Source organism: Protopterus annectens, chromosome 2.part2, assembly GCF_019279795.1.
Source record: "Protopterus annectens isolate FY-2018-M chromosome 2.part2, PAN1.0, whole genome shotgun sequence".
Lineage (NCBI taxonomy): Eukaryota > Metazoa > Chordata > Ceratodontiformes > Protopteridae > Protopterus > Protopterus annectens.
This window is the reverse complement of record NC_056730.1, coordinates 641125998-641152860: the sequence shown is the minus strand read 5'-3', so window position 1 is coordinate 641152860 and position 26863 is coordinate 641125998. Positions and strand designations below refer to the sequence as shown.

General features: G+C 37.3%; 1 protein-coding gene across 5 annotated transcripts in view; it reads left to right on the top strand.

Moving 5' to 3' along the window:
• Nucleotides 1–26863, top strand: part of DYSF (dysferlin) — a 3914743-nt gene that overhangs the window by 1985928 nt on the left and 1901952 nt on the right. For all 5 annotated transcript variants that reach the window (XM_044064060.1, XM_044064063.1, XM_044064061.1 and 2 more), the window contains one exon: nt 13764–13888. In XM_044064060.1, the coding sequence (XP_043919995.1) occupies nt 13764–13888 (125 nt within the window). The remainder of the gene's footprint in view (nt 1–13763; nt 13889–26863) is intronic.

The window sequence follows — 26863 nt, the reverse complement described above, 5'->3', positions numbered from 1 at the left end:
AAGTATACACACACACACACACACACACACACACACACACACACACACACACACACACACACACACACACCATATCTATCTCTGAGTTATCCGAATGTTCCCAATGGTTACAGTCAGCCATTAATGCCACATATTTGAGTTTATACTTCTTCATCATGCAGAAGAGCCTCATTTTGAAATTCTCCCTAGTTTCATCTAGTGTTACTTCCAGCCTTGTCTTGAGGTCTCCCCCCACACGGACATGCCACTATCCCTCACAACAGTCCCTGATTTTACACTGTATTCCTGCTGTTGCTTCTTATAAACCTACTTCTCAACTGCAGATTTTCACAGACTGTCCAGATTTTTACTTCATAATTTTGCTGCGTTCCTCTTAAAATATGTGTTTTTCTGGCAGAACATTTAGGACTGCAGTTTGTACATAAATGGCAGACATTTGAGTATCAGACTTCATATCCTTCAATAAATACATGCTCAAGATCTTTATTATCTTAAAGAAAATTGCTACACTAACATCCATTAGTGTGTGGTGTGTGGGATAAAGATGTTACTTCTAGTGGTATGTATGCATGGTTTGAAGCCCTGCTTTCACCTCCTTTCTTCTTTAACTTGTTTTCAATTTTAGATGGTATTTCATGGTGGACTAATATCCTCTGTGGAAGAGAGCAGAGTTTGAATTTTTTTATTGTCTTTAAGGCATAGTATTACTGATGCCTAGTACCTCCTCCAGACCTACATCGTCTTCCTTTCTTTTTTTTTAATAAATGCCTTTGCAGCATGCTGTATCCCTGCTGGCCAGTGTTTCTCCCAATCCAACTTGTTTTTATTTTCTTTTAAGTGCTGTTAATGTGCATAATGTAGAATGTCCCTTCTGCCTAGTGTTCCTTTTCAACCCACTTCATCTTTCTTTTTTTTTATAAGTGCCATTAAGGCACAATATTCCTGCTGTCTAGTGGTGGTGAAGAGGACTGAGATGGAGGGATAGGAGGGTCCATAGTCTGAATAATTCTTTAGTCCCTTTAGAGTATACTGTATGGAGTTTCCTTGGTGTGTAGTGTCCCCATAACCAACATCACCTTTATTTTTTTCTAAATACCTTTCAGGCATGATATGCAGCGTATCCATGGTGGCTAAAATTACCCCCCCAACCAATGTTTTCATTAAATTCCATTTAGGCATAGTATTGAAGAGCTGTCCTTGGTGACTAGCTTCTCCATGACCCTCATCTTGTTTAAGTGCCTTTCAGGCATGATATGCAGAATATCCCTTGGGGCTAGTGTCCCCCCCCAACATATGCTGCCTTTATTTTATTTCAAAGGTTCTTTCAGTCACAATGCAAATAATGTCCCTGGTGGATAGTCTCCCCCTTTACTCACGTCCTGTTTAAGTGCCATTAAGACACATGTTTGAAAAGTTGTCTCTGCTGGCAAGTGTTCCTCTGGTCAGTGTTATGTTTAAGTGCCATTAAGGTACAATATTAAAGATGTATCCCTGGTGGCTAGTGTCCTCTCTGACCAGTGTCAGGTTTTATTGCCTGCTGGTCACTATATTAAAGAGATTAACCTCATGGCTGGTATTCCCTCAACTCAGTGTTGCAGGATTTGCATATTAGTCTAGGGGACTGTGGAGGTATGACAGGCCCCCCCGCCTCTTCCAAACATAACACACATTCACACATTCATACACACACACACACACACACACACACACACACACACACACACACGGAGGCACACAGATACACACACTCAAAATACCCCCATTTGATCAAACTCACAGACACACTCACTCATACACACACAAAGTTACCCTGCCTCTAACTCACCACTACTGTAAACACCGCGGCCAACACACTCAGACATGCAGACACACACACACACACACACACACACACACACACACACACACACACACACACACACACACACAGGCGCACGTGCACACACACACACACACACACACACACACACACACACACACACACACACACGTACACACACATGCACACACCAAACTTCTCCTATCTGCTAAACTCCCAGGCATTTACTTCTACTGTGAAGGGTGGGCACACTCTTTTGGCTGTGTTCATTAACATGAGCAGCCATGAGTTGCAGTGTTTCTTTACACTGTTGAGTGATGTCTGAAATGGATATTTAAACCACTGAAAGTATGGAAGTGTTTGGAAAAAAAGTGACTGCTAAAAATGAAGCTTTGAAAGGTTCACACTCACCTAAACACAACTAACTTCCTGAAGCCCTGCTGAATCTAGCTTTGTTTGCGTAACTTGAGCACTAATCCAGACCATCTTTTTTGGAGAAGGTTCCCATGCACCCTAGTGGCAGGAGTGTGCAGTTAAAACTTGTCTGATCGAAGACTGCTGGAATGGGGCTCAGTTTTTAGCTTTTCATTGGTTAATTGGTTAATTTGTTTAAATCAGTTTGCTCATTTGCTACTGTTATATTTAAAAAAAAAATACACTTTATGCATCGCCACTTAGCTAGGGTTAAACTATTCCTGGCACCATAAAGTCCGCTCTTCAAATTTTCCCTTAGAACTAGCCAGTTTTTTAGTTTTAGCACGCAAATCTGTTTCTTTGATCTCAGCATTTATTCAGAACTCGTTGTAAGCACTAAATAAGCTACAAATTACTATAGCACTCAACTTTCCTCACTTGTCTAGAGGAAAACAGTTTTTAGTACTTAGTAAATAAGTACCTGTTCAGGCATGGCATGTCTAAGGGTCAACCCTCGGTGTTTTCTCCTGTCTACCTGATGAATCTGGGCATCTTGGGGCAATGCAGCAATTGCCTCATGTACACAGACAACCCTCTCCTCCTACCACCCAACACTATAACCTGTGAGAGATGCGCTTATATAGCCAAACTGGAAGCAAAGCTCTCTTCACCCAAGACTGGATTAGATAGTCAGGAGGAGAAGGTAAACACTTGCACCACACCACACTCATCACATAGTCCCTCAAAACCTACACCACCAAAACACACACATAGAAGCACACAACACACATCTACAGAGGCTGTCAATAAAAATCTGCTCAAGCAACAGAGACCTCCAAAGCAGAAATGCAAGCAAATTCCACCCCCAACACAACCCAAATGACACATAATCCACAAACTCAGTGTGCTACTCAACCACAGCCCATAAGGCATAACAACGTACCCAACACTCTAGTCGTAGATGACTCTGTAGTCAGGCACACTGATGTTCCACTCACCAGGCTAAACAAGGAGAAAGTTACTGTCAGCTGCATGTTGGGTGCCAGGATCTGCCACATAACGCATGCACTCAGGTCGCTCCACAACAAGTACAAATATGACTCTGTCATTCTCCATGTTGGTGTGAATGACCTGAGACGTACCTCCCTGGACTACATGAAAAGAGACATGGAGGAGCTCTTCGATCTTGTAGCCCAGGCAGATATGAACCTAGCCCTGAGTAGCATCCTGCCATCACCCAGAATGATACCACAGTACAAGGACAAAATGATTTACTTCGACAATTGGTTAATCTTCTGGTGTCATTCTAAGGGGATCCAGTATCTGTCTGCCTGGGATGACATGATCGACAGACCACGATGCTTTGCCAGAGATGGCCTGCACCTGTCCCCTTTGGGATTCTGGATACTGGCTAATGCTCTTGCCACCCCTATAGTGCCTTTTTTAGGCAAGGTTCAAATGACAACTTCACAACCATAACAGGTACAAGCAAGCAAAATCTGAGGGTAATGTTACTCAGTGCTAGAAGTCTAAACCTCAAAATGCATTCACTCGAGGCACTCCTTAAAATGGAGAACATCAACATCTGTGCAGTGACAGAGACCTGGTTCAAGGCTCCAGAGAGCACCCCTGCATTACCAGGCTATAATTCATACCACACCTTTCGCCACCTAACCTGGACCAAAACACTAAAGGTGGAGGCGTGTCCATATTCATTAAGTATATCCACACCTCCAGGCTAGTTGCTCAGCATAATGCATCCGAGATTATCCAACTGCAACTAACTCTGGGCAAGACCGCAATCCAAATTGTAACTTGCTACAGCTCCCCCACCATGCCCCAGGATTCCCACTCTTCTTTTATTAATACACTGAAAAATATTAGGGTACAACCCAACACCGTAATAATGGATGATTTCAGCTACCCCACCATTAACTGGGAAAACTACTCATGTACCAACTCTTTTGCTCAACGTTTTTTGGAATTCATAAATTCCAACGCCTTGGATCAACTTATCCACACACCCAGCAGGGGCAGCAATATCCTAGACCTGGTCATTACCAACATAGGCGACCGGTGTTCCACACAAAAGGTCAATTCCTCTTTGGTCAGATCTGACCACAAGCTAATCACCCTAGACATCCACATCCTGCCCCCATCCCCCATTAGGGAAACCACCGTAAAAAATTTCTACAAAGCCAACTTCACACTTCTTAAGACAGAAGTGGCAAACTTCGCGACACCCATGCAGACAGACAATAGAGGTACGATTGCTGAATCCTACACAAATGCACTTTATAAGCAGTGAAAAGTAGTAGTATTTTAACAATGTTATTGAATTATCACTTAAGATATAAGCAAGCATACATTTATATAAAAGAAAACGGACCATATTAACATACTCCCAGCTGCAAACATTGTACATCACATATATTTTTTGTAGAATTATCATCAATCCAACATTACATAAACTGATCAATTCCTGCCGTTCCTTAAACCTCACTCCTCTTCCAGTAAATTATTCTACATGTATTCTTCCCACAATTTCATTTTTTCCATATAGTTTCTTTCTACCCTTTTCTAAAGACTCCAGTTCCAGTTATTTTATGCCTGAGACAACAGTACTTCAAATACAGTTGACTTGATTTCCATTTTCTAGTCAATGCTTTTTTGGCAGCCACCAGAATTAAACTTAACAAGGCCTTACTATGTCTAGGGAATTCAGATCCTGTATCCTACCCCAAAAGAATAATTTCCTTAGTTACACCTACTTGCTCACACAATATTTCTGACAGAGTACTCTGTAGGGAATTTTTAAAGTTTGCCAAATTATTATACTCTCAAAACATTCACAGTTACCTCTTTCTTCCCCATCACACCTCCAGCATTTGGCATCTACCTAGGTAGAATTATTTGGAGTCTACGTTAAGTATAAAAATACCCATGCAAACACTTCCAAGCAAACTTTCTGATTTTTCTAGACTTGGTTGCATATTTTGAGAGACATAAATATGTCTTTTCATTGTTTCCTTGTTATTACTTATCTTTCTTCTCAGTGTTTATTAACCTCATCTGATTTCTTCCTATAGTTATTGTGTAGTATGTTACATGCCCTACTAATTATCCTTTTTTTAGCAACAGCTTCTGTTCTATATTCAACTAAAACCAAAGCCAGAGCAGATCTTTCACTTAGGATTCCCCTATTTATTTTTTTTTGCATATATTCTGATATCAATCCCTGAGAGGGAAAGTTTTTTCTTGGCCTCTTCCCATTCTGTTACCCTTCCCTCTCTAGATATTTGCTCCCTTTGTTCCTTTTCCAGTTTTCTTCAGCAGATTCCAGACCCCTGTTGCCTATTCTCTGTCCTAATTCCAGTTATCTCTATTGGCAAAATCTCTTTTTTTCCATTCTCATGTTGACATAGTTCTTAGAATACTTTCTCCTACTTTATAATTATAATATTCTGTATAGTTGTTATTATTCTCAAATATTTGCATCCAAAATTCCACTCTCTCCTTATTTCTAGAATTCCTTTCCCTCCTGCTTCATCATTATCATTTTCCACTATGATTTATAACTTTCTGCTCGTATTACGCATATGAGCCTTAACTGTGTAGCTCTAAAATCGGGTAATCTTAAACCATCTTTGTCTTTTGGAAGGATCATCATATTCCAGTTGCCCTTTGCCCTTTTCCCCTTCAAGATAAAATCATTCAACGCTTTATTAATTGCTCTCCTCATCTTCTCTAGTTGATAAAAATATGCCTGACCTGTGCATAAAACTGCAGGGACTAAAACATTTCCACTGCTTGTATCAATATTGAAAAAGAAGAGCTTCCACTTTCTCGGTTATTCATTTATCTTTTGTTTAGTCTCTTCCCACATATCCTTAGCTGCCATAAAAGAATCCTTTGTAATCTGCACTCCCAAATACTTCATTTTATCATGTCCCCCATAAATATGTGCATTCCTGAACAAAGTCATGTGTGAGTACATAATTTACAGCTATAGCCTTTGTTTTATCTTCATTAATTTTATATCCCAAAATGACTTGAAACTGTCTCAAAATGTTCTACAACACTGAGCTGTCTTTTTCTGGTAATATCATGTGAAAAATAATATCATCTGAAAATGAAGCCAGCTTTTCTTGATTACCATACCAGTTATGTCCTTGAATGTCTGAGTCCCTTATTTTGTTTGCCAATGGCTCTAAATGCAGTACAGATAACAAGGGAAAGAGGACACCCCTGCCTGTTTCTTCTATTAAGACATAACATAACAGAGAGGAACCTTCCACTTTAATTTCTGCCTCCAAACCCTGATATATCCTCCTAATTAACCTTATTATTATAACAAGGAATGCAAAAGCTTCCATTGTCCTACTCATAAAATCCCGATGTACTCTGTCAAATGCTTCCTCTGCATCAAGCCTCACCAAAAACTGCAGTATTTTCTTACATTGTGCTTTATTCTGGCTTGTCATTGTTCTTTTAGTATTGTCAAATGTTTGCCTCCTCTCCACGAAGACACACTGATCTGTATCTATCAATTTTGGCAACCCCTTTGCCAGTCTATTAGTTATTATGGGCAAAAATTGAAATGGGACTTTATGAAGCTGGGTTTGGATAGGTCTTTACCATCTTTAGGTGTTTCAGCCACTTCAGCTTTCTTCCAGGATGCTGGCATTTCCTCTCCTTTTAAAATACTGTTACACGAAAACCTTCCAAGTCTTTATCACTTTCCTCCCTCCTAGTTTCCAAACTTCCACAGGAATGTCATCTATTCCTGGAGACTTTCCTGCAGATTGATTATATGTCGCTGTTTTTATCTCTTCTCTTCCTGTCTTAACTATTAATTGTTGAGCCTCATCTACTTCTGTCCTTGTTATCATCTGCACATATTTCCATTTATGTTCTTTCTTGATTTTCACATTTCTCTGATTTATACAAAGTTTTATAAAATTTCTGAAATATCTCTAATACCGCTACAAAATCCATGGTTAGTCTGCATTGTTATCTTAGTTATTTTTAGCACGTGATCTGAAATAGTTATTGGATGTGTGTTGAAGCTTTCATTTAAATGCACATTTTCCTGTGAAGCATAGTTTCTGTTTAGTTATCGCTAATTTACTGTACCTTGGGGAATAATATGTAAATTCTTTCTGAGTTCCTACTACTGAATTCCCATTGTCGGTACCAAGTTTTATCATACATTTCTTCAGAAATCTATTCTATAGAAATTCCCACCTATAAGTAGTATTCCCTGTTAAAAGCTGATTATTTCTCCCAGAATTTTCTTAAGTTTTGTAATAGCAGTTTTAGGTGGAATATAAGTATGCCAACATAATCCTACTCCCATGCCAGGAGCCCCTTACTACCACAAGTCTACCATTATTATCTTTTTTCCTCTTTTATCACTATTGGAGCTTAAGTAGCAGTTAGTATAAGTACTCCCCTTTTCCTTTGTCCCTGATATCCTGCTTAATATCCATTCTGAAATCCTTTTGTGTATAAAATTCACACGTTCATTTCTTTCCAAACGTGTCGCCTGTAACATTTCTATTTACACACTGCATTTCTTAGTAGAATTCAATATTTTTACCTTTTTGTCTGTATCTGTGAGGCCATTCACATTCCAAAATATGATGGATAGTGTACTCATTATGATAAGTAGTTATTATACTCACCTATTATATATGTCAGCTTTTTTAAACGTGTATTTTCACTTTTTTTTGTTACATACAACCACTAAAGTTTGGCAGGTTGAGAATTTATAGAGTTGTTTCTTGCCATCTTCATTTGGACCTGTGTCACATTTACAAGACTTTTTGTTTTAATGAAAACTATAGAGTTGTTTTTTGCCATCTTCATTTGGACCTGTGTCACATTTACAATACTTTTTGTTTTAATGAAAACCCTCAAAAAAAGACACCTGTAGACACTTATTAACTTAAAACAAATACACAAAACTGTGTACATATTCAAGTAATGAATTTTAACCCTTCTAATAGGAATAATTGTCCCAAACTGGCAGCTACACCTGCAGACATTACCCAACTTAAAATTAAGGTTATGCATGCTAAAGCACACAGTACAGCCTATGCTCCTACTTACACTAATTGCTGACTGTTCTTGTTACATCATTATTTCTCTCCTAGATATGATAATCACTTTGTATGCTTTCAGAAAACATTAATATTTAGCCTTACAAAAAATGCAGTGGCTAAAACTAAATTATACACTGTTTTTGTAAATGCATTAAGGTGTTTAGGTACCAGGAAAACTGCTATCTCTTTTCACTTGCAATAATTTTAGACTTCATTTTTGCTAAGTTGCTTGCCCTTGTGCCTTGTAATTTTACTTTTCTCTCAGCAAACAATATCCAGAGCTCTTGAAATGTATAGCCTGGACATGTAGTCAGTTTGTCTCATTGGAAACGTAAGAACAGAAGGCATAGCTGCCCTGACGTGCAGACTTCTCAACTCACACTGAGCATGTATTTGCTAAAGGAAATCTATTCATTATATCACACTGTTCTCTTATTTTTATAGTACAGATGCTTATACAAGAAACTTTTTATTAGATTAAGTCAAGGGCATTAATCCAGACATTCACTCATGCAAAAGTAAGATAAAACATCTCAACTCTGTATATAATATAATCAGTTCACTTTTGCACCTCATCTTCCATGCCAGTTCCCCAAGATTACAGCACATTGTCCTGAAAATAGTTTTCTCCAGCCTTTCTTCTCCTTTTCATTGTAATGCATATATTTCTTAAATCTAAAAAAGAAAAAAATACTTGTTAACTTTAGTATCTTTATGACATACAACTACTTGCTTTACTATATAACATGCAGTTTATATCATGAAATGTTTTATACAAATACTGTTAATAACAAAAATTGTTTTACTTAGAGTTATTCCCTTTTTTCCTTTGAGTCCTTCTAAACATTAAAGACATAAATTGGGGTGTATGCCTTTCAGTCTCCCCAAAAGTTTAAGAAAGTAAACAAAAGTCCAGTCTTTCTCAGCGTCATTTTGTTGTAAAGCCGTATTTCACAAATATGATTACTCCTTTATAGTTCCAATTTATTCACTAATTTCAGTGTTGCTGGCCTTCTTCCTGTGGATTTCCATTACCCAACCCCAGAATCCAGATCAAGTCCAAGGTACTCCTGATTCTTCTAGTCAACTCATTTGCTTTTTTCTTTCTTTCAAGCTTTTTCCTTTGCAACATTGGAAAAGGTTTCACAGACACAGTCTCCTTATGGGCTTTATTATCAGCAGAATGAGAAGCAGATTCCCCTTCTGTTTGATGGCTCACTTTTTGCTGAACAAACTTTTGTATTTCTGCCTTAGCGTATTCTGCATCACAAAATTACTTTGATCCTCCAGGAAAAAAATATATATATTCTGAAGACAGCTGGATACAGCAGCTTGAATCTAATACCTGCCTGTTGACATTCCCTGATTGCTGTGACAATTTGCTTCTCTTCTGCCTGGTGTACAGTGAACAGTCATTTTCCACAAACATTCTAATATCTTCATTGTTTAATGCTTTTTCCTTCTGCCACAGTTTTGCCAGGATCAACTCTTTCTGCTGGTATGATTGCATCTTTCCTAATACGGGTCCTGGCTGTTGCTTTGTCTATGATCAGCAGAATGAGAATATATGCTTATGAGTAAACATTCATGCTTAGACACATAACACACACGCACACACACACACACACACACACACACACACACACACACACACACACACACATATGCACACACAGTCACACACACAAACACAATACCTCTCCTCTGTCTAGTATTTTTCAGAAAATGAGTCAAATAAGAGTTTGGTATGAAATACTGAGTATTGAAATTAAATTATAGTTTGCAGCTTTAAGGTAATTTTTTGCATGTAGCTGAGGTTCCAATGAACTAATAAGGCAAGAGCTACACAAGACTACTGAAGTGAATAAAAAAAAAGAAAATGCACACCATCTTGTAGTTTACCAAAAGCGACGCTGATTTTAGCTTAAAGTGTTTTAGTGAGTTTCAGTACTGCTCAGTAGCACTGCATGCTAGTGTCTGTGTAAATGAATGAATCATTTACCAATCCTGTTACCTCATTTTATTGCTCACTAAATTATTAAAATAAAGATGTCCCTCAGCTCCATTCTTATTTAACATTTTACTGAATACCCTCTCCAGCATGGTTATTGAGCCATTGTTCAGCAGTACTGAGGAATCAGGCATAAATTGTAACACTTATTACAATCTGCAATGGATTATAGCAATTTTAATCCTTACCAGTACAGAAGGGGAGGGGATTCATGAGGATTTGGATGTCTCACCTCCACCACATCACAGTTTGCTTCCCATTGTCGATAACAGTGAGTCCGACTGGCAAGCAAATGTGTTCTTTGTGGCAGATCTTTCACCAGTGCATTTCTTGCAGCAGTTGTCATGGATATGAACACATGCTATATTTATCAGAAGGCTTGTAGTCATTGTACATTGCAAATGTCTGGATGTAATGTGACTGCAGCTGACATTTGTAACAAATTATGTACTTTTATGCAGTCTAAACAGCTTAGTAATTTATTTCTGTATGAGTAACCTGCAGACTGTGTCAGTGTACTGTGTCACTACTTGACATGACAGGAGTAAGACAGGCAGCACAGGAAAGAGTTAAAGGTTACTGCTTTAAAATGTTCAGCAAGAAAGTATGCAAATGGAAGGGAATGATATAGTGGGATACTATAGAGCTGTACGTGGGTAGTGGTAGATTGGTTGACAAATGCATTTCCAAAAGTAGCATGGTTAAAAAAAAATAACTATTGTAAAGGGAACCATGCAGCAGCTGAATTGCTGACTTTTCAATTTTTAAAACATTGTCATTGTCGATAAATATGCAGTTTTTGTAAGGTAGGACTTTATTTTATTTTCCTTACACTGAGTTTACTTGTAGTTGGATATTTTAGCGGTATAAAAAAAGCCTTTAACTCTGTTAGCATGAGTTATTTATGGATCTGTGTTTTTTTTAAATTCTGTTTAGTTAGTGACAATACATGTCACATATTTTTCAAATGTTTCCTGAAGGCCAAATACACATGCACATATTAGCAGCTAAAATGTTTAATACTTGTGACAGAATGACATTATCAAGGGCTATATAGTTTTATCCAGTTCATTGTCTAATTTTCAGAGGAAGGGATATTGCCATGTAGCTTAATTTAAGGCTGTAGCTGGGTCAGAGTATCTGAAAATTTCAAGAAAAATGGAATATGAGGACCAATTAATGTTGTTTCTTTTCTTGGGTTTTAAGTCTGCATAAGTATTCATAATGTCAGCACCTTGCTCTCTGCATTAGGAGACTGCCTCATTTCTCCAACTGGTTAAGATTTGCAAGTTTGGTAATTATGAAAAAAAAAAACATTAATACAGTTGTAACCTTGTAGAAGAAGTGTATTGACATATTTATTTACAAGTCTGTGCTCCTTGCATAACCAACTTTAAGGCAGGAAAACCAAACAGCCATGTAGGGCACCATTCATTTAGTGCTGTGCTTAAGGTTGGCTTGTTTGTTTATCTACTTATTTATTTTATTACTGCCTTTTTGTTAAGTACATAATTTTATGTGGAAGGTGTACACAGCCACACCTGTGTAGGCACACAAGAAACAAAAGCCTCTGTTGATGTTTTGTATGTAGTAGGACCCCCCCCCCCCACCGCCTTCTTCAGTCTTTCCTTTTTTCTACTGCTAGGTAGTGCTCCAAGTACTGAAAACCAGGATACACCACTCCCCGTTCCCATTCTGGTAGCACCTGATTATTTTGTCTCAACTGCTCTTCATAGTCCTCACTGGTCAAGAGTAGTTTAGTTTTAAACCATCCAGTCAGTTGCTATTCTGCTCCTGCACACTAAGACTTTTAGCAGAAGGTGTTATATGGTCACTCATTTCATGCCAATAACTGTTTATTTGTTTGTTAGACTGTTGTGAGAGGCTTATTCAATAACTCGTGTGTCTTTCCACAATTCTATATTTATATGTGATGACAAGAGATTTCCTTGCTGGACAGAAAACTGTTGGGGGTAAATGACTAATGTCTCCTTGCTTTCCATACTTATCAGTGGGTCCAACAAATATTATTTCCCTCAAGGCAAGTAATTCTTTTTTGGTACTACAGTGGCATGCTATGGAGTATGGATATTTTGAATGTTCCTCATAATGAGGTACACTTGAGAGGCATGGCCAATATTCAACGACTTGTCTGAAAAATGCTCATTTTTACAAAGCACATACTAAAATATATGGCAAAAAATCAGGGGAAAATAAGAAGTATTCCTCCATCCCCAGCCCCAACATTCATTCTGGTAAAAGTAAATTTAAACAAAACATAGTTCTGTCTGGTTTTCCTGCCAGTATTAGAATTTAAAATAAAGGCTAAAAGACATACCTACTAAACCAAAATGCACCACTGGAGATTTACATGACTGCATTTCCCAACTTTCCACCCAGCAGTCTCTACTCATATACACACAAACACACACACACACACACACACACACACACACACACACACACACACAGACACACAATAACTGGATTAGCAACCGATCATAGGTGCTTACAACAGATAGTATGGTAATAGGACATAGATTGTTCACCTTGTGTCCTATGATGATGATCAAGGTAGATGCAGTTATTTTTTCAAATTTATGCCATGCCACCTCAGTCTTTTGTCTTTTTGTTTTTTTTTCCTCTCTTAATTTTAATGTATATGTGTGTATATATACACAAATATACTACCACAAAAGAAGTCTTTGAATTTTCCTGGACGCACTTTATCACAGCTTGGGCACATGTCTCAGAATGTCTGGTGTTGTGCCACCCATATTTTCACCAGGCTTTGTCCAGATTTTTGATGCCTGCGTGTTGAGAGGTATGACATACATGCACATGCAAAATTGCATATTTGAGATGGGGCAATGCAGCATTATAGTTCCACATGATAGACAGACAGACAGAAATACTACTTATGCAGACTAAATTGTATGTCTACAGTCCATGCCATCTGAAAAATAATAATAATAATTTATCACAATCTGAATTTCCAGCACTTTTAAAATATGTATCTGTTGAATGTCAGGTGTATGCATTGCAGGGAGTTTTCTGGTAATACCAAAGCAGTAGAGAAAAAACCTACAAGTGAGGTGCATTCTGAGTTTTAAGTTGAAGTTGTCCTTGTGCTGATAATAGTGTGTACCAACTGGTAGCTGAAGCAACTTTACAAGTAGTGTACCCCTATCACTATAATATGGTATGCAGTGTGTGTGTGTGTGTGTGTGTGTGTGTGTGTGTGTGTGTGTGTGTGTGTGTGTGTGTGTGTATGTGTCCATGCTAATACAATATTTTAGTAGGTGAATATTGTACAAAGCCTCACACACCTGTGTGAATAATCTATGATCATTATAATATTAAGACATTATTCTTCAATACTAAAACTACTTACTTTGTTCTTATCTTACAGGCTGTCAGTATTACTACCTTCCTTGGTTCAATATTAAACCAGTCGTAGTCTTGTCTTCATATTGGGAGGATATTACCCACAGGACGGATACACTGAACATGATCCTGCATACCATCGACAGACTTGTGAGTATAACACATTGGCTTGGGGACAACACCAACCCTTCAAGTGGCAAATGGATAGCACTACAGCATTCAGTAGTTTACATAAATGATAAGTTATCTTTATTGCTTTGCTCGATGCACAGCTGATTATGTAGTATATGTTTGTTGTTATGTGAAATGGTTTGTGAAGGGAAATGCTTGCATACAGTATTCCATGTTTGTAATGCAGTACCTATGTGAATGACATGTATAAAGTATTTTGTGTATCTGAGGGAAGTCCTACCCAGCAGAAAAATAATGATGTATTTTCTACAACAATGGAGTACCAGAGCTTTCATACAAATAGAGTTGTGTTACCAAGCAACTTCAGATTGACTCAGGTGGTCTGTCATGCCCTATGGTAGGAGTGTGCTGTATCAGGAGTGGTTAATAATACAGTTCATTACCCTTGAATGTCCATACTCTCATTTACCACCACTAGAATAGTAGGAGTCCCAAGTGGTCAGTACCTCAGCATTTTGAGGTACTGATTTTGGCATGACCTGCTCCCCACATTGATGTCATTCCCAGGGCTGGGGATAGAATTTGCGTTCAGAGTAGCAAGGCAGGATGGTAGAGGATCTCTGCTATGCTATGCCTATCCTTTTGGATTGCCACTGATTATCTATAGAAACAAAATATCGGTTAGCTATAGTCAGCTTTTGTGATAAATAAAACCTCTGTTTTCTTTACAACTCTGTTTGCAAATAAGTGCATGTCAGAAACAATATGCACCTTTTGACGAAGTTCTTCCTCGCAATACCTTGCAGAGGTATGGGTCATCTATAAGTAATGATTTGCAAAAGAACATGTGGCATAGTAATTTACACTACAGTCATGCTCTTGGAAGAGCCTATGAGTAACAATCTGAGTGAGCTCCTTGAAATCACAGTTTTTGTGGTGCATTTTGAGACCATTCCTTAACATATCTGCTAATTCTGGATGTGTGTGTGTGTGTGTGTGTGTGTGTGTGTGTGTGTGTGTGTGTGTGTGTGTGTGTGTCTGTGGGTGTATGTGTATATATATATATATATATATATATATATATATATATATGTATATATGTGTATATATATAAATAAGCATTTTGTGGGTGGAGTATTTCTAAGACCTGTATAGGATTTTTCATTTTTTTATTTTTGCCATTTTATCAGTTTTTGATCAAATAACACTGAACGTCAAGTATGGATTGCACCATCAGTAAGACAGCTTTTTCAGTTATTATTAGATATTTTGGGTTATTATAAAGTCAGATGTGTTTTGTATAAGTCTTGGTTTTGTTACTCTTGGTGCAATCCATACTTGAAGTTCAGTGAAAATAAAAATAAATAATTTGCTAACCAAATATGGTACTACTGCTTCTGCATTGATTTTATTTGCAGAGTTCATATGTTTGGGTGTGGGAGAAATCTCTGAGACAGGTATAGTTTACAAGTCATTTATTTTCATAGCTTGCATGACTGACCATTTCTTTGTTCAAGACTCTTGGACAAAGCCAAAAATAATGTGAATCAACAGCCCAAAATAAGATGCAATTTTTAAATATTACTCTCATTCACATAGAAAGTTAAACCAAGTGTTTCCATCAGCATGCATTTTCTAAAGAGTAAGAAATATGAAACTAATGTTTGTCATTATGGATTGATTGTAATCCTCAGTGATTTAGCAGAAAATCAAAAAGTATATAGTGAAGAGTATAAAAGTATGCAAAATCAGAGAAAGTAGCTGCAGAAGGCAGGTATATCAATAATGAGACATGCATGTTGGCCTCAGACAGATGTCTTTTTCCCCCATAATGTTCGGAGTTTAGAGTGATCCTTTAGATTTTATAATTTATTTTTTGCAGACTTCTTTTCCTATATTTTTGCCATAACTCTCAACATTTATTATAAACAATACTTTACTACAAAATGAAAATAGGGACTTTGGAACCTAGGCTGGCAATTCCCTCTCCTTTGATCATCCTGTAGCAACTATAGCAAGGAAATACTTTTTCTAAGCACATCTGACAGCAAAGGCTCTACCATCCAGATCTAAACAAGTCATCATTCCCTTATGTTTATAATTAATTAGTCTAGTCATTAAATACAACACACCCTTCAGGATATAACATGCTAGATATGTCAAACAAGTGCTCTTCTCAGATATTTGCAGAAACTACTTAAATTGTGTCCAGTTTGAATAATATCACTAAAAGAAAGACATTGTTTTACTAATCTGTTTTGACCCTCAACAGGTGTCATAAACATTAAAGATGAGGTAATTTACAAATATTACTATAACTTAAAACTGCTTTTATATTCCTTAATAATTGTGTGCTACTGACTCCTTTTAACCCCTCTGATGAGAGTCAGCCAGTACCCTTAGATAATGTGACTCACTCAATATCCATTCTTGTCAGTATATTGACCTACAGACTACCTTTAAATGTTCTAGAATTGACAACCTGATGCCTTGCTGGACTGGGAGATCATTTTTCTATTCCACTTTTTTAAACCGTAATTCTAAACCCCTAAATTCCCAAGCCTTATATCATTGTAAGCACTCAACCGGCAGCATGTATGCATTATGGTAGAAAACAGTGAACTCAAATGACATACAGAGCAGTTTGAAGGTGCCTCTAGTTCTAAAGTCTTGTCAGCCTGAGGTGAACATAACATAATGATGGAAACTGGGAAGGTACAATTAAGTCTAGGTACAATTAGTGCCTGTTGGTATTCTTGGGCAATTGGATGAACATAAAAAAATGTGATAGAGGTGAATGGATGTTTCTGCTGTAGCTTCTGAAGTGGTAGGTGCCTGATGGCCAGTATTGTGTTATGGAAGATGACCATATTAATTAACTGCAATCTTGGTTCTTCTTCCATGGTGCAAACTTTAGCATGAGCTAATTTAAAAAAGGTTTTGCATTCAGGCAAATAATTGCCTTACACTTAATGTGCATCTCTCTATCCTTAGATGCTTGTATTTTTTAAAACTTTTTAAAGGAAAGGTTAGAACTCCCTATAAGTAATGTGAAGCCTGATTCATAGGTAAAATGCCTGATTTATTAATACTTAGGCATAAACAAACATTGTTGAAAATTCCTCTACAAGTTCTAATATTTTAAACACATTCATTTCAGTTAATTATAAACCAGGATGAGCAAAGCTGATGTACATTTTGAATTGTGATACGTAGGGCTAGTAACTTGGCTCCTAAATAATGGCCAGTGGTTCCAGAACAAGAACAAGCAGTAGATGGGACAGGGGTGGCCTTGTTTGGTGCACTTAGAACTCTCTATGGGGTTTGCTAGAATACCACTTGTGAAGACCTTTGCCAAGTGGTTTACTTTACAACGATTAGAATTTGTTTATAAATGCTACTAGGAAGTTAAACCTTTTTGAGTATGCCATAACATTTTCCTCACACAACCAAAGTGAATGTTTTCTGGAAGTCCATAAAAAATGTTTGCAAGAAGTTCTCTGCTCTTAATTGCATATTTTGAAAACTGATCCATAGTCTAACTGAATCTGGCTCCATCTGTCTACCATTAATGAACCCCTGCTGTCTCTCTGAAATTTGATAAGATGTATTATTTCCAGTGTATGTGCCAGAATTTTAGCAAAAATGTTGACTTTTACATTTACAGTAAAAGTGGCCATTAATTACAAGGATCTCTCTTATCCTTACCTGGTTTAGGGAGAAAAGATTACTTTCACCATGAACAAATGTTCTAGGAAGTGGCCTATATCCTTTGCCTCCCTAAGCATATCCAAAGGACTATTTATTAATTCTTTAATTCTTTGTTATTAATTCTTTGTTGTTTGCTTTGTTAAAGTCAGCTGTACCTCCAGTCTATTCATGGTGCTTTTCATAGTGTAATAATCATGTAGCTTGAAGAATTTGAACTTCAGAAACTGGTGTTTCCAAACTTTTAGCATCAATATTTCTAACACTCTTTAACTGAGTGCTACCTATACCTTTCTGATTATCTGATAACAGGCCTTCCCTTCTACTGGTACTAATTTGTCGTATATTCCATTAAACTGGTCTGACTGACTGACTTTACGTCAGTAGCTACAACCCCATTCTTATGTACCATCAGAGTTGTAGTCTGTTATAGCTTTTCTCATATGTTTTGAGCTAGAAACTTTTGTGATTTAATCCCTTGAGCCCAATAAAATAATGATTATACTTCACTTTTCTCGTGAATGGCATTATATTGAATTGCCTTTGCTTTCTTTTATGAGTATTTTACTTTATGCAAGATTAATTACCTTACACCCAGTTTTATGTATGCCATATCTTTTCCAGAGACTTTGTGTTCCAAATAACAAGATTATCACCCGGGTTTCTTCTTTAATTTGATTAGCATGAACCTTCATTTCTTAGTCATAGTTTGAAAAAAATCCCAATAAGAAAAGAATAATGTTTTATTGCTAATATTTTCCCAGTACTTCCTCAACTAGTCTTGTATATGTTTCTTGTTATATGTGTTTTTAATATGAAAGGATTTAGCCTTTGCTGTCATTGTATTACCACATGGTCCAAGTCCTTTATCTCTAACTTTGTACAAACATTTCAGAAACCATGCCATACAAATGTCCATGTTACGAATATGTCATTAGACAATATTTTAGTTCTACCACAATACCTGTTAACATTTCTTGAGACCGTCAGTAGTTCAGTCTACTGACTATGGCTATTTTGTCTATATTTGCAAAATTTGTACAATCTAGTTCTTTCAGAATCCAGCTGTCCATATGTCTTCTAATGAAAACGTTGTAATTCCATGCAAGACTTTCTAACATTCTTAAAATGCCTAACCTTCCTTGCAGAAACCTTAACCAATCACAAGCTGTACATAACATTAAAATCCCCCTCATAAATGTAGGATAATGTTGGTATGCGACTTTGTGAGTAACTTTCCAAATTGTCTGTGTAGGTGCAACCACATCATTAGGGCCACAAAAACTAAGTATAGCAATTCAGTCTACGTCTGTAGGTATAATCCATATCACCTACCTTCCTTCTTTGCCCATATTTTACCCTAACAGCTTTCATGGCAGATGTTTATGTACCAAAAGGATTTCTTCTCATTTGGATAAGTTAGTACACGTTTTTACTCTCCAGCACTGCAAAATGTTCATAAATGTACTACCTTCTTTCTCTTTTCATTTAGCCTTCTGCAGCAAAACTACTGAAGCCCGTCTGCTGTACTTTTTGTAATATAGCTTTAGCTTTTTTGGCTACTGACACCCCATTTACATTCCAAGAGAGGACAAGTAGGCTTACTTGTAGATGCCATATTACATAGTTTTGAAATGACATAAGGATTAGGTTTTGGTTGTGGTGAATTGTCAGCATATGCTACACTAAAACAGAATAATTACATTTATAAGAGCTCCAGATTTCTAAAGGCATCTTCTAACAAGAAAGACTAGGAAAAAATAGCAATACAGAAGCATTACTAATGTACACATCAAGTGTAACTGAAGTAGTTGTTATTAGAACAAGGTTAATATTGATGAGAGAGTAACTTATTTACCTTGCACCCCCCCCCCCCCCCCCAACATGTATTCACATATGAAAGGAAGAAAAACAGAATTCTCTGTTGGTAATCCCTTGATTTAACACATCAGTGAAACTTTGGAATATAACGTGTAACACATAACACGTTAAGTGCTATGTAATGTGTTAAAAACAATGTTAACGTATACCGACAAAAGACTATTTTAAATCCTCAACATCACATATTCTGCACTGCAATCCATTGATTAATTGGTATGTTTATTCTCATAAGAATATGAAATAATTATCTAAGACTGTGGAATTAAGTAGTAGAAAAAATATGCCTAAGCCTCATTAACCTCTATATTTTCACCATAGGTCACCTTGCTTTTGGTCCTTTGCATGATTTTCCTGTAGCCACACAATGGAAAAAAAAAAAAAACTTAAAGTAGTGCTAAAACAATACTCTGTGCTTACTCCATGAGTTCTGTGACATGCAATAACCCTATCTGGCCATACAATATGTGTAGTCATGGCACCATGGACGATCCACTACAGTGAGACCTGTTCATACAATAAGGTAAGTGCTAATTCTTAAAGGGATAGAGTCTGTTTTATACCCACCTCCAGACATGTATGTAGCTCTGCCTGTATGTACATGCTGATTGCTGAGCTATATACATCTGTCATTTTATCCATACCACTAATACAAAAGGGAAAACTTTTTAAATAATCTTTATTGAATTATCACTTATGACATAAGCAATCATACAATTATCTAAATGAAAACAAACCATATTGACATAGTCTCAGTCACAAACATTATACAAAACGTGTATTCTTCTCTGCAGTTCTTGTTAATCCGGCATTATATAGCTCACTCAATTCTTGCTTTCCCCTTAAACCTCATTCTTCCTCCAAAACACTATTCTGCATGTATTTTCCCACAGTTCCCATTTTTTCTGTTCAAGTTGCTCCTAACTTTTCTAGAGAACATACTTCCAGTTCTTTTGTCTGTGTTACTATGTTCATTACTTCAAATACGATTGGTTTAGACTTTGATTTCCATTTTCTAGTAATTATGTTTTTTTGGCAGCCACCAGAATTAAACTTAGGAAGGTCTTACTATGTCTAGGCAATTCATATCCTGTATCCTAGCTCATAAAATTCATTTGCTCACCCAGTATTTCTGTCAGAGTAGTCTGTAGGGAAGTTTTTTTTTTTTTTCAAAACAGGTTTATTGTTTTAACATATAAGAGAAATATCATAACAATTTTATACAAGTAATTAAAAATAGGTATTATTATAATATTCAACAAAACAACTAAAGTATTTACAAAGACATCCACTACAATCAGATCAATTAATTAAACTAAAATACCATGCTATTGAAATTAAAATTTTTTTAACAAATTTTGTAAATTATCCCATACAATAAAATAAGATGTTTTTCTGTTTGTTCTAGTCCTAATTGTGTTTATTTCCATATGGCACACTATATTCATAACATTTTTAAATTCATTGAACGAAGGAGGTGTATCTGAAATCCAATTTCTAGTTATTATTTTCCTAGCCACTGCTAGAATAGACCATAACAAGGGAAGCTTAACCTTTTAACACTGAGGTACAGGTGTGTTGAATAATATAAGAGATTTAGAAATAATGAAATTATCTGTAAAAAGCCTGCAAAAATTCATTAATTGACTTCCAGTATTCTTTCAATTTTATACAGTCATAAAACATATGAGCCCAGTCAGCATTAATTTCTACATTACATCTCTTACATAGATTATCTTTATTATTTATTTTATTCATCATCAAAGGTGTATAAAAAGATCTATGTAAAAATTTCCATGTATAAAGTCTCCAGACAATGGAAGACGTAGTTCTATAAGCAGATTCCAATATATATTGTTTATCTTGTTGATTTGGTGGGTCCCCATTAATAGAAGTGAAATAATTCCAGTATGAATCTACACTTGTAGGGAAGTTTTAAAGACTGCCAACTCATTATACTCTCAAAAATATGTTCCCAATTACTTCTTTCTTCCCCATCACACCTCTAACATTTGCAATCTACTCGAGGAATAAATCTTTGAAGTCTACCTATGCAAATACTTCCAAGCAAAAATCCTAAATCTTCTTGGCTTTGTTACAAATTTTGGAGCAGTACATATCTCCTGCCATTGTTTCTTTATGAATTGTTTATCTAATCTCTTTTCCCAATCTTTGTAATGTCTTCTGATTGATTGCTATAGTTATCAGGCAATATTTTATATGAAAAAGGAAAACTTGTTCTGAACATGCAGCCCATTCAATTAAGAGTTATTTGCCCCCATCACCAGCATTCAGCCATTCTGCTGAAATCCTACTACTTTTAGTTCTGATTATATATACAGCAACTGGGAAAAGGTTGTTAGCAAATGTGGTATACCGCAGGGTTTAGATTTGGGCCCTCTCCTTTTCGGTATCTGTTTCTCAGACCTTCAGGCCAGCACTACTGGCCTGTGATTAACTTAGATTTGCAGAATACTGTAAACTGGGTGGTGCTTTTGATCTATATCTGACTACCAATTACTCCAACATGGGCTAGATCTATTTAACCATTGGTGCAAGGACAGTGGTTTCAAATTAAATGTAAAACATTGTAGTATAGTTCATTTTGGGAAACAAAATGGTTTCACTCACCATTTAGGAGATGCACCCCTCTAATCAGACACTGTTGGAAGGGATCTGGGTACTGTTGTTGATAATTCCTTATAATTTGATCATCATGTCTCCACAGTAGTTCGGAAAGCCTTTCATCTTGCTGATCTCATTTCCAAAGGCATCAACACAAGATCCAAAGAATTCTTAAGTCTCCTTTATTTGTATCTTATCCGACCCATTATTGAATTTAATGCACCTTTTAGCATGTATTTGTCTAAACATATCACACAGCTTGAGAGACATGAGATTCATAACTAAAAAATTCAGTGGCCCCAAAAATCTTAGCTATCAGGAGAGACTATCAGCCGTTTCTCTGTACTCAGTATCTTACAGACTCCTCCATGGAAATTTGGAGTTAGCAATTTGAGCCATGAATAATACAGCCCTGTTTGATATCGTATTCCTTTGCAAAACCTTAAATACATAGTTAAAGGAACTCCAAGCCAAAAACACACACTAACTCCACTGCCCACCACACTACACACCACACATAGTTCACACACCTGTATCTCACAACCACTAAGCCTAAACATAAACCCAACATATTAGTCATAGGAGCCTCCATTGCGAGACGTACAGATGTGCCCCTCACCAGGCTGGATAGGGAGAAAGTCACGGTTAGTTGTTTGTCAGGTGCCAAAATCCGCCATATCGCTCATGCACTCAAGTCTCTCAATAACAGGTACTGTTATGACTCTGTTGTAGTTCATGTTGGCATGAATAACTTGAGACGTACCTCCCTGGCGGTCACTTTCAAAGTCACCATCTCCCCTGACCCCCCCCCCCCCACTAACTAGAGTCGAACAAAAAAACTTCTTCAAAGATGATTACAACCTCCTGAGGGAAGGTATAAACAGCTTCACAGCCCCGCCCCTCCATAGGAACTAGCACATATGTCCAAACCTGCACCAAAGTACTATGCAAGCATTTGTATAGCTGCATGGAATCATGAATACAGGACAAAATCCTCCTCCTCAAGAAAGAGTAAACCTGTCTGGTGGACATCTGCAATAAATAAAGTCTATAATAAAAGGAAAAAAATGCTGTCCAGGACCAAGAAGGAGCAGGTGCCTAATTGTAAGCAATCTCTCTTTAGCCAGAACAAGTAAACAAGAGCACTAGTGGAATCCTCCAAAGCAAACTTCCAGTCCAAATTGGTCCCACATCTGCTAAAGACAATCAAAGCCATCTTCATATATGTCTGCAGTCTCAAAGGAAGCACTCCAATCTGCTCAAAATGGTGGTTAAGGACACCACATACACAAACGCAGTAGATATAACCAACATGCTGGCAATCCCAGCCAAGTGGAGGACAGCCACTGTCATCCCTTTGCACAAAGGTGGAGTGTTTTCTGATTTAGGAAATTATAGACCCATCAGCCCAACTAGCCTGATCTGCAAGGCCATGAAATGGATTATCATGGACCTCATTAACAAGGACATTGGCAACCTCCAAACACTCAATCCCACACAGTTTGGTTTCATCAAGGGGAGGTAATGCCTGTTAAACTTGGTTGTCTTCTTTGAGACAGTCACCAAAGCCATGGATGAGAGGAAGACAGTGCACACCGCCTACCTTGACCTGCCCAAAGTCTTCGATACTATTCCTCACTCAGGTATAATAGGTAAACTCTCTCAACTAGGCATCAATCTGTATGTTTCCAGATGGCAGCATCCTGGCTCACTGATAGAACCCACTAGTCAAAATAGGGGAAGCCACCTCAACCACCTGTAATGAGCGGTGTACCCCAAGGATTGGTCGTGGGCCCTCTGTTGTTTGGGATATACTTTTCTGAGGTGCAGGACAAAACCAGTGGGCTATATTTGACCAAGTTTGCAGATGACTGCATGCTGTGTGCTGTCATCAATTCCCCTAGTGATGTGGACATTCTCTAATACGGTCACCTAAACAAATGACTGGTGCCAGAAACATGGCCTCAAACTGAATGCAAAAAATGCATTGTCATCCCCTGTGGAGAGAGTGACGTCCCCACAAATTATCACATTGATAACAAGATCTTAAGTATGCAATCAGTCGTGAGGGTCTTGGGTACCCAGGTTGATAGCAACCTGACTTTTGACCACCATATTGCCTCCATTATACTGAAGGCTTTCTATATGGTCCATCTCATTAGGAATGGCATCTCATCCAAGGACAAGGAGGTCATAACATCCCTCTATTCTTCCTTTATATGACCCATTATTGAGTACAGCTCCCTTTTGGCATGTACTCACAAAACACATGCAGCAGCTGGAGTGAGCACAGAATTTCCACACCAGGAGAATCCAGGGCCTCAAACATCTACCCTAGACAGATGGTCTAAAAGCCCTGCCACTCTACTCAGTCTCATTTAGACTCCTCAGAGGTGACCTCTGTCTGGCATACAAAGCAAGCTCAGTCCCCCGCCGTGATGGAACTGCTGCATATTTGCTAGTCAAGCTCCACTCAAGTAACCTGCATGTGTGAAGTCAACCTGGTCTGTGACATCAATAGGACTTGAGGCCAGGACAGATTTGTGTTCCAGAGGCTCCCCATTCTGTGGAACAGACTCCCTCTCCATGTCAAGAAGAGTACCTCATTATCCATTTTTAAGTGTAACCGGGATAACTGGATGGGGAACAGAAAATACACCCCTGGGATTCTACCTGTGTCCCTGCTGGGCAGAGGCATCGGGTGCTGACTTGTTGGAACATGGTCTAAATTCTTGGCTAGGCTTGTAAGGGCCTCAGAGCCAATAGCCTAGTAACTTCCTATGATCATATGGGACAGCTATAAAGATAAGACAAAACCAGAAAGCACTTAGTAGAAGCACAGGCTGCACCATGATTCTTAGCATGGATAACATTTCTTTTAGGTTAACTCAAGTATGTGAGTGTGACTGTCAGTTTGGGACGTGTTCCAATTAAGAAGGTACAACTTCAATATTTGAAGATGTATATAGTTTTGTGTGTTAGTATTGAATTAATAGGTTTTAGGGGGTATTGGGGGGGTGTTTCTTTGTTTTTTTTTAAGTCTTTAAATAAAACAAACAGTTTTGTAAGATGTGACATAGGCTCAAATGGATATGAAAAGAAACAACTGTATAAACATTGAAGCTGGCAAACAGCATATGCATATAACACAAAAGATGGAACTATACATTTAGCAAAAAAGCTGTTCTACATAAATGGTGGGAATAATAACGTTTTAATACTAATGATTAATTTATTAATTAATGCTTTCTATAATGTCTTTAAATGTAAATGGTCTCACAGATAAATACAAAAAAGGAAAAGTAGTGAACTATATTAAAAATGTACAATTCAAATAGTGATGCTACAGGAGACACATTTGCAAAGAACTGAACACGTGAATTTGATAAAGAAAGGTTTTCTGGATGTTTACTCAGTGGAATACCTGGGACTAAGGAAAAGAGTAGTACTTATTTTAACTGCAGGAGGAGCTCCAATAGTGATAGAAGAGGATAAAAAAAGGTAATAGTGCTACATTTATAGTACTAAGGAGTTACTGAGAATGGAGGAGGATTACACTGGCATGTATTTATATTCCACCTAAAACTGTTATAATGGAGCTTAAGAAAAATCCTGAGAGAAATAATCAGCTTTCAGGAAGAAATATTACTTAAAGGTGGGGACTGGAATTTGATTTGCAGCATTGAAGATGCATCTGGGGCCCCAGAAGGGAAAGCATAACAAAGGTAGATTTTTGAAGAAATTTATGAAAGTATTTGGCATAGAAGATATGAATTCAGTATTAGGAGTTGGGAGTGGATTTACATATTATTCCTCAATATACAAAAACTGGGTAAGGCTAGACGGAATTTACAATTCACAGGAACATGTGCATTTAATTGACGGTCTTGATACGTACCCAATAACTATTTCAGATACGCACCAATAATAACTAAAATAAAAACACAGTGTAACGAAATAAAAATAAGACACTGGTGCTTTCCCACCTATCTGTTAAAAAGAGAGGGATTTAAGGAACGAGTAGTGAAAATTATTTAGGAGCTATTAGAGACAATAGAAATTTCTTCTTAAAACATAGCTAGGGAATGCAATAAAATTAAAGTGGAGTTTAAAAATAGGGTGAAATAAAAGAAAGGGAGATATGTTTAGAGGGACTGAAAAATGTTAAAGTATTGCAGAATAGGAGGGATCTCACAGAACAAGAAGAGGATCAACTGCAGAATGCTAAACAGAAAATAAGAGATTGCCTCAATAGTATGCATGAGTTTAGAAAGATTGCTGGTAAGCAACTGTTTTTGATAATAACACTAGAGCACAAAACTTTTACCACAAGAGCTCAGGCAACAGAAAGTAGAAAGGATTATCACCAAGCCTCAGGAGGCTGTAACAAGGAAGATAACAAGAAATCCCGTAGATGTATTAGAAATATTTTGGAAATTCTATGAAAGTCTTTATAAAGCAGAGAAATGTGGAAATCAGGAAAAGGTAAAAATGGAAATGTTTATTGAAGAATTAAATATACAAAGGCTACAGGCAGATCAGACCCAATTACTAACAGTTAGGATAGGAGGAGATGATAAAATGGAGATGTATAACCAATCTACAGAAAATTCCCCAGGAATAGAGGGTATTCCTGTGGAAGTTTGGAAGCCAGGAGGGAAGAAACTGATAAAGATTTGGAAGGTTTTGTTTAACAGTATTTTAAGAGGAGGAGAAGCACCAACATCCAGGAAGAAAGCCCATGTAGCTGTAATACGTACAGAGGGTAAAGATCCATCAGAT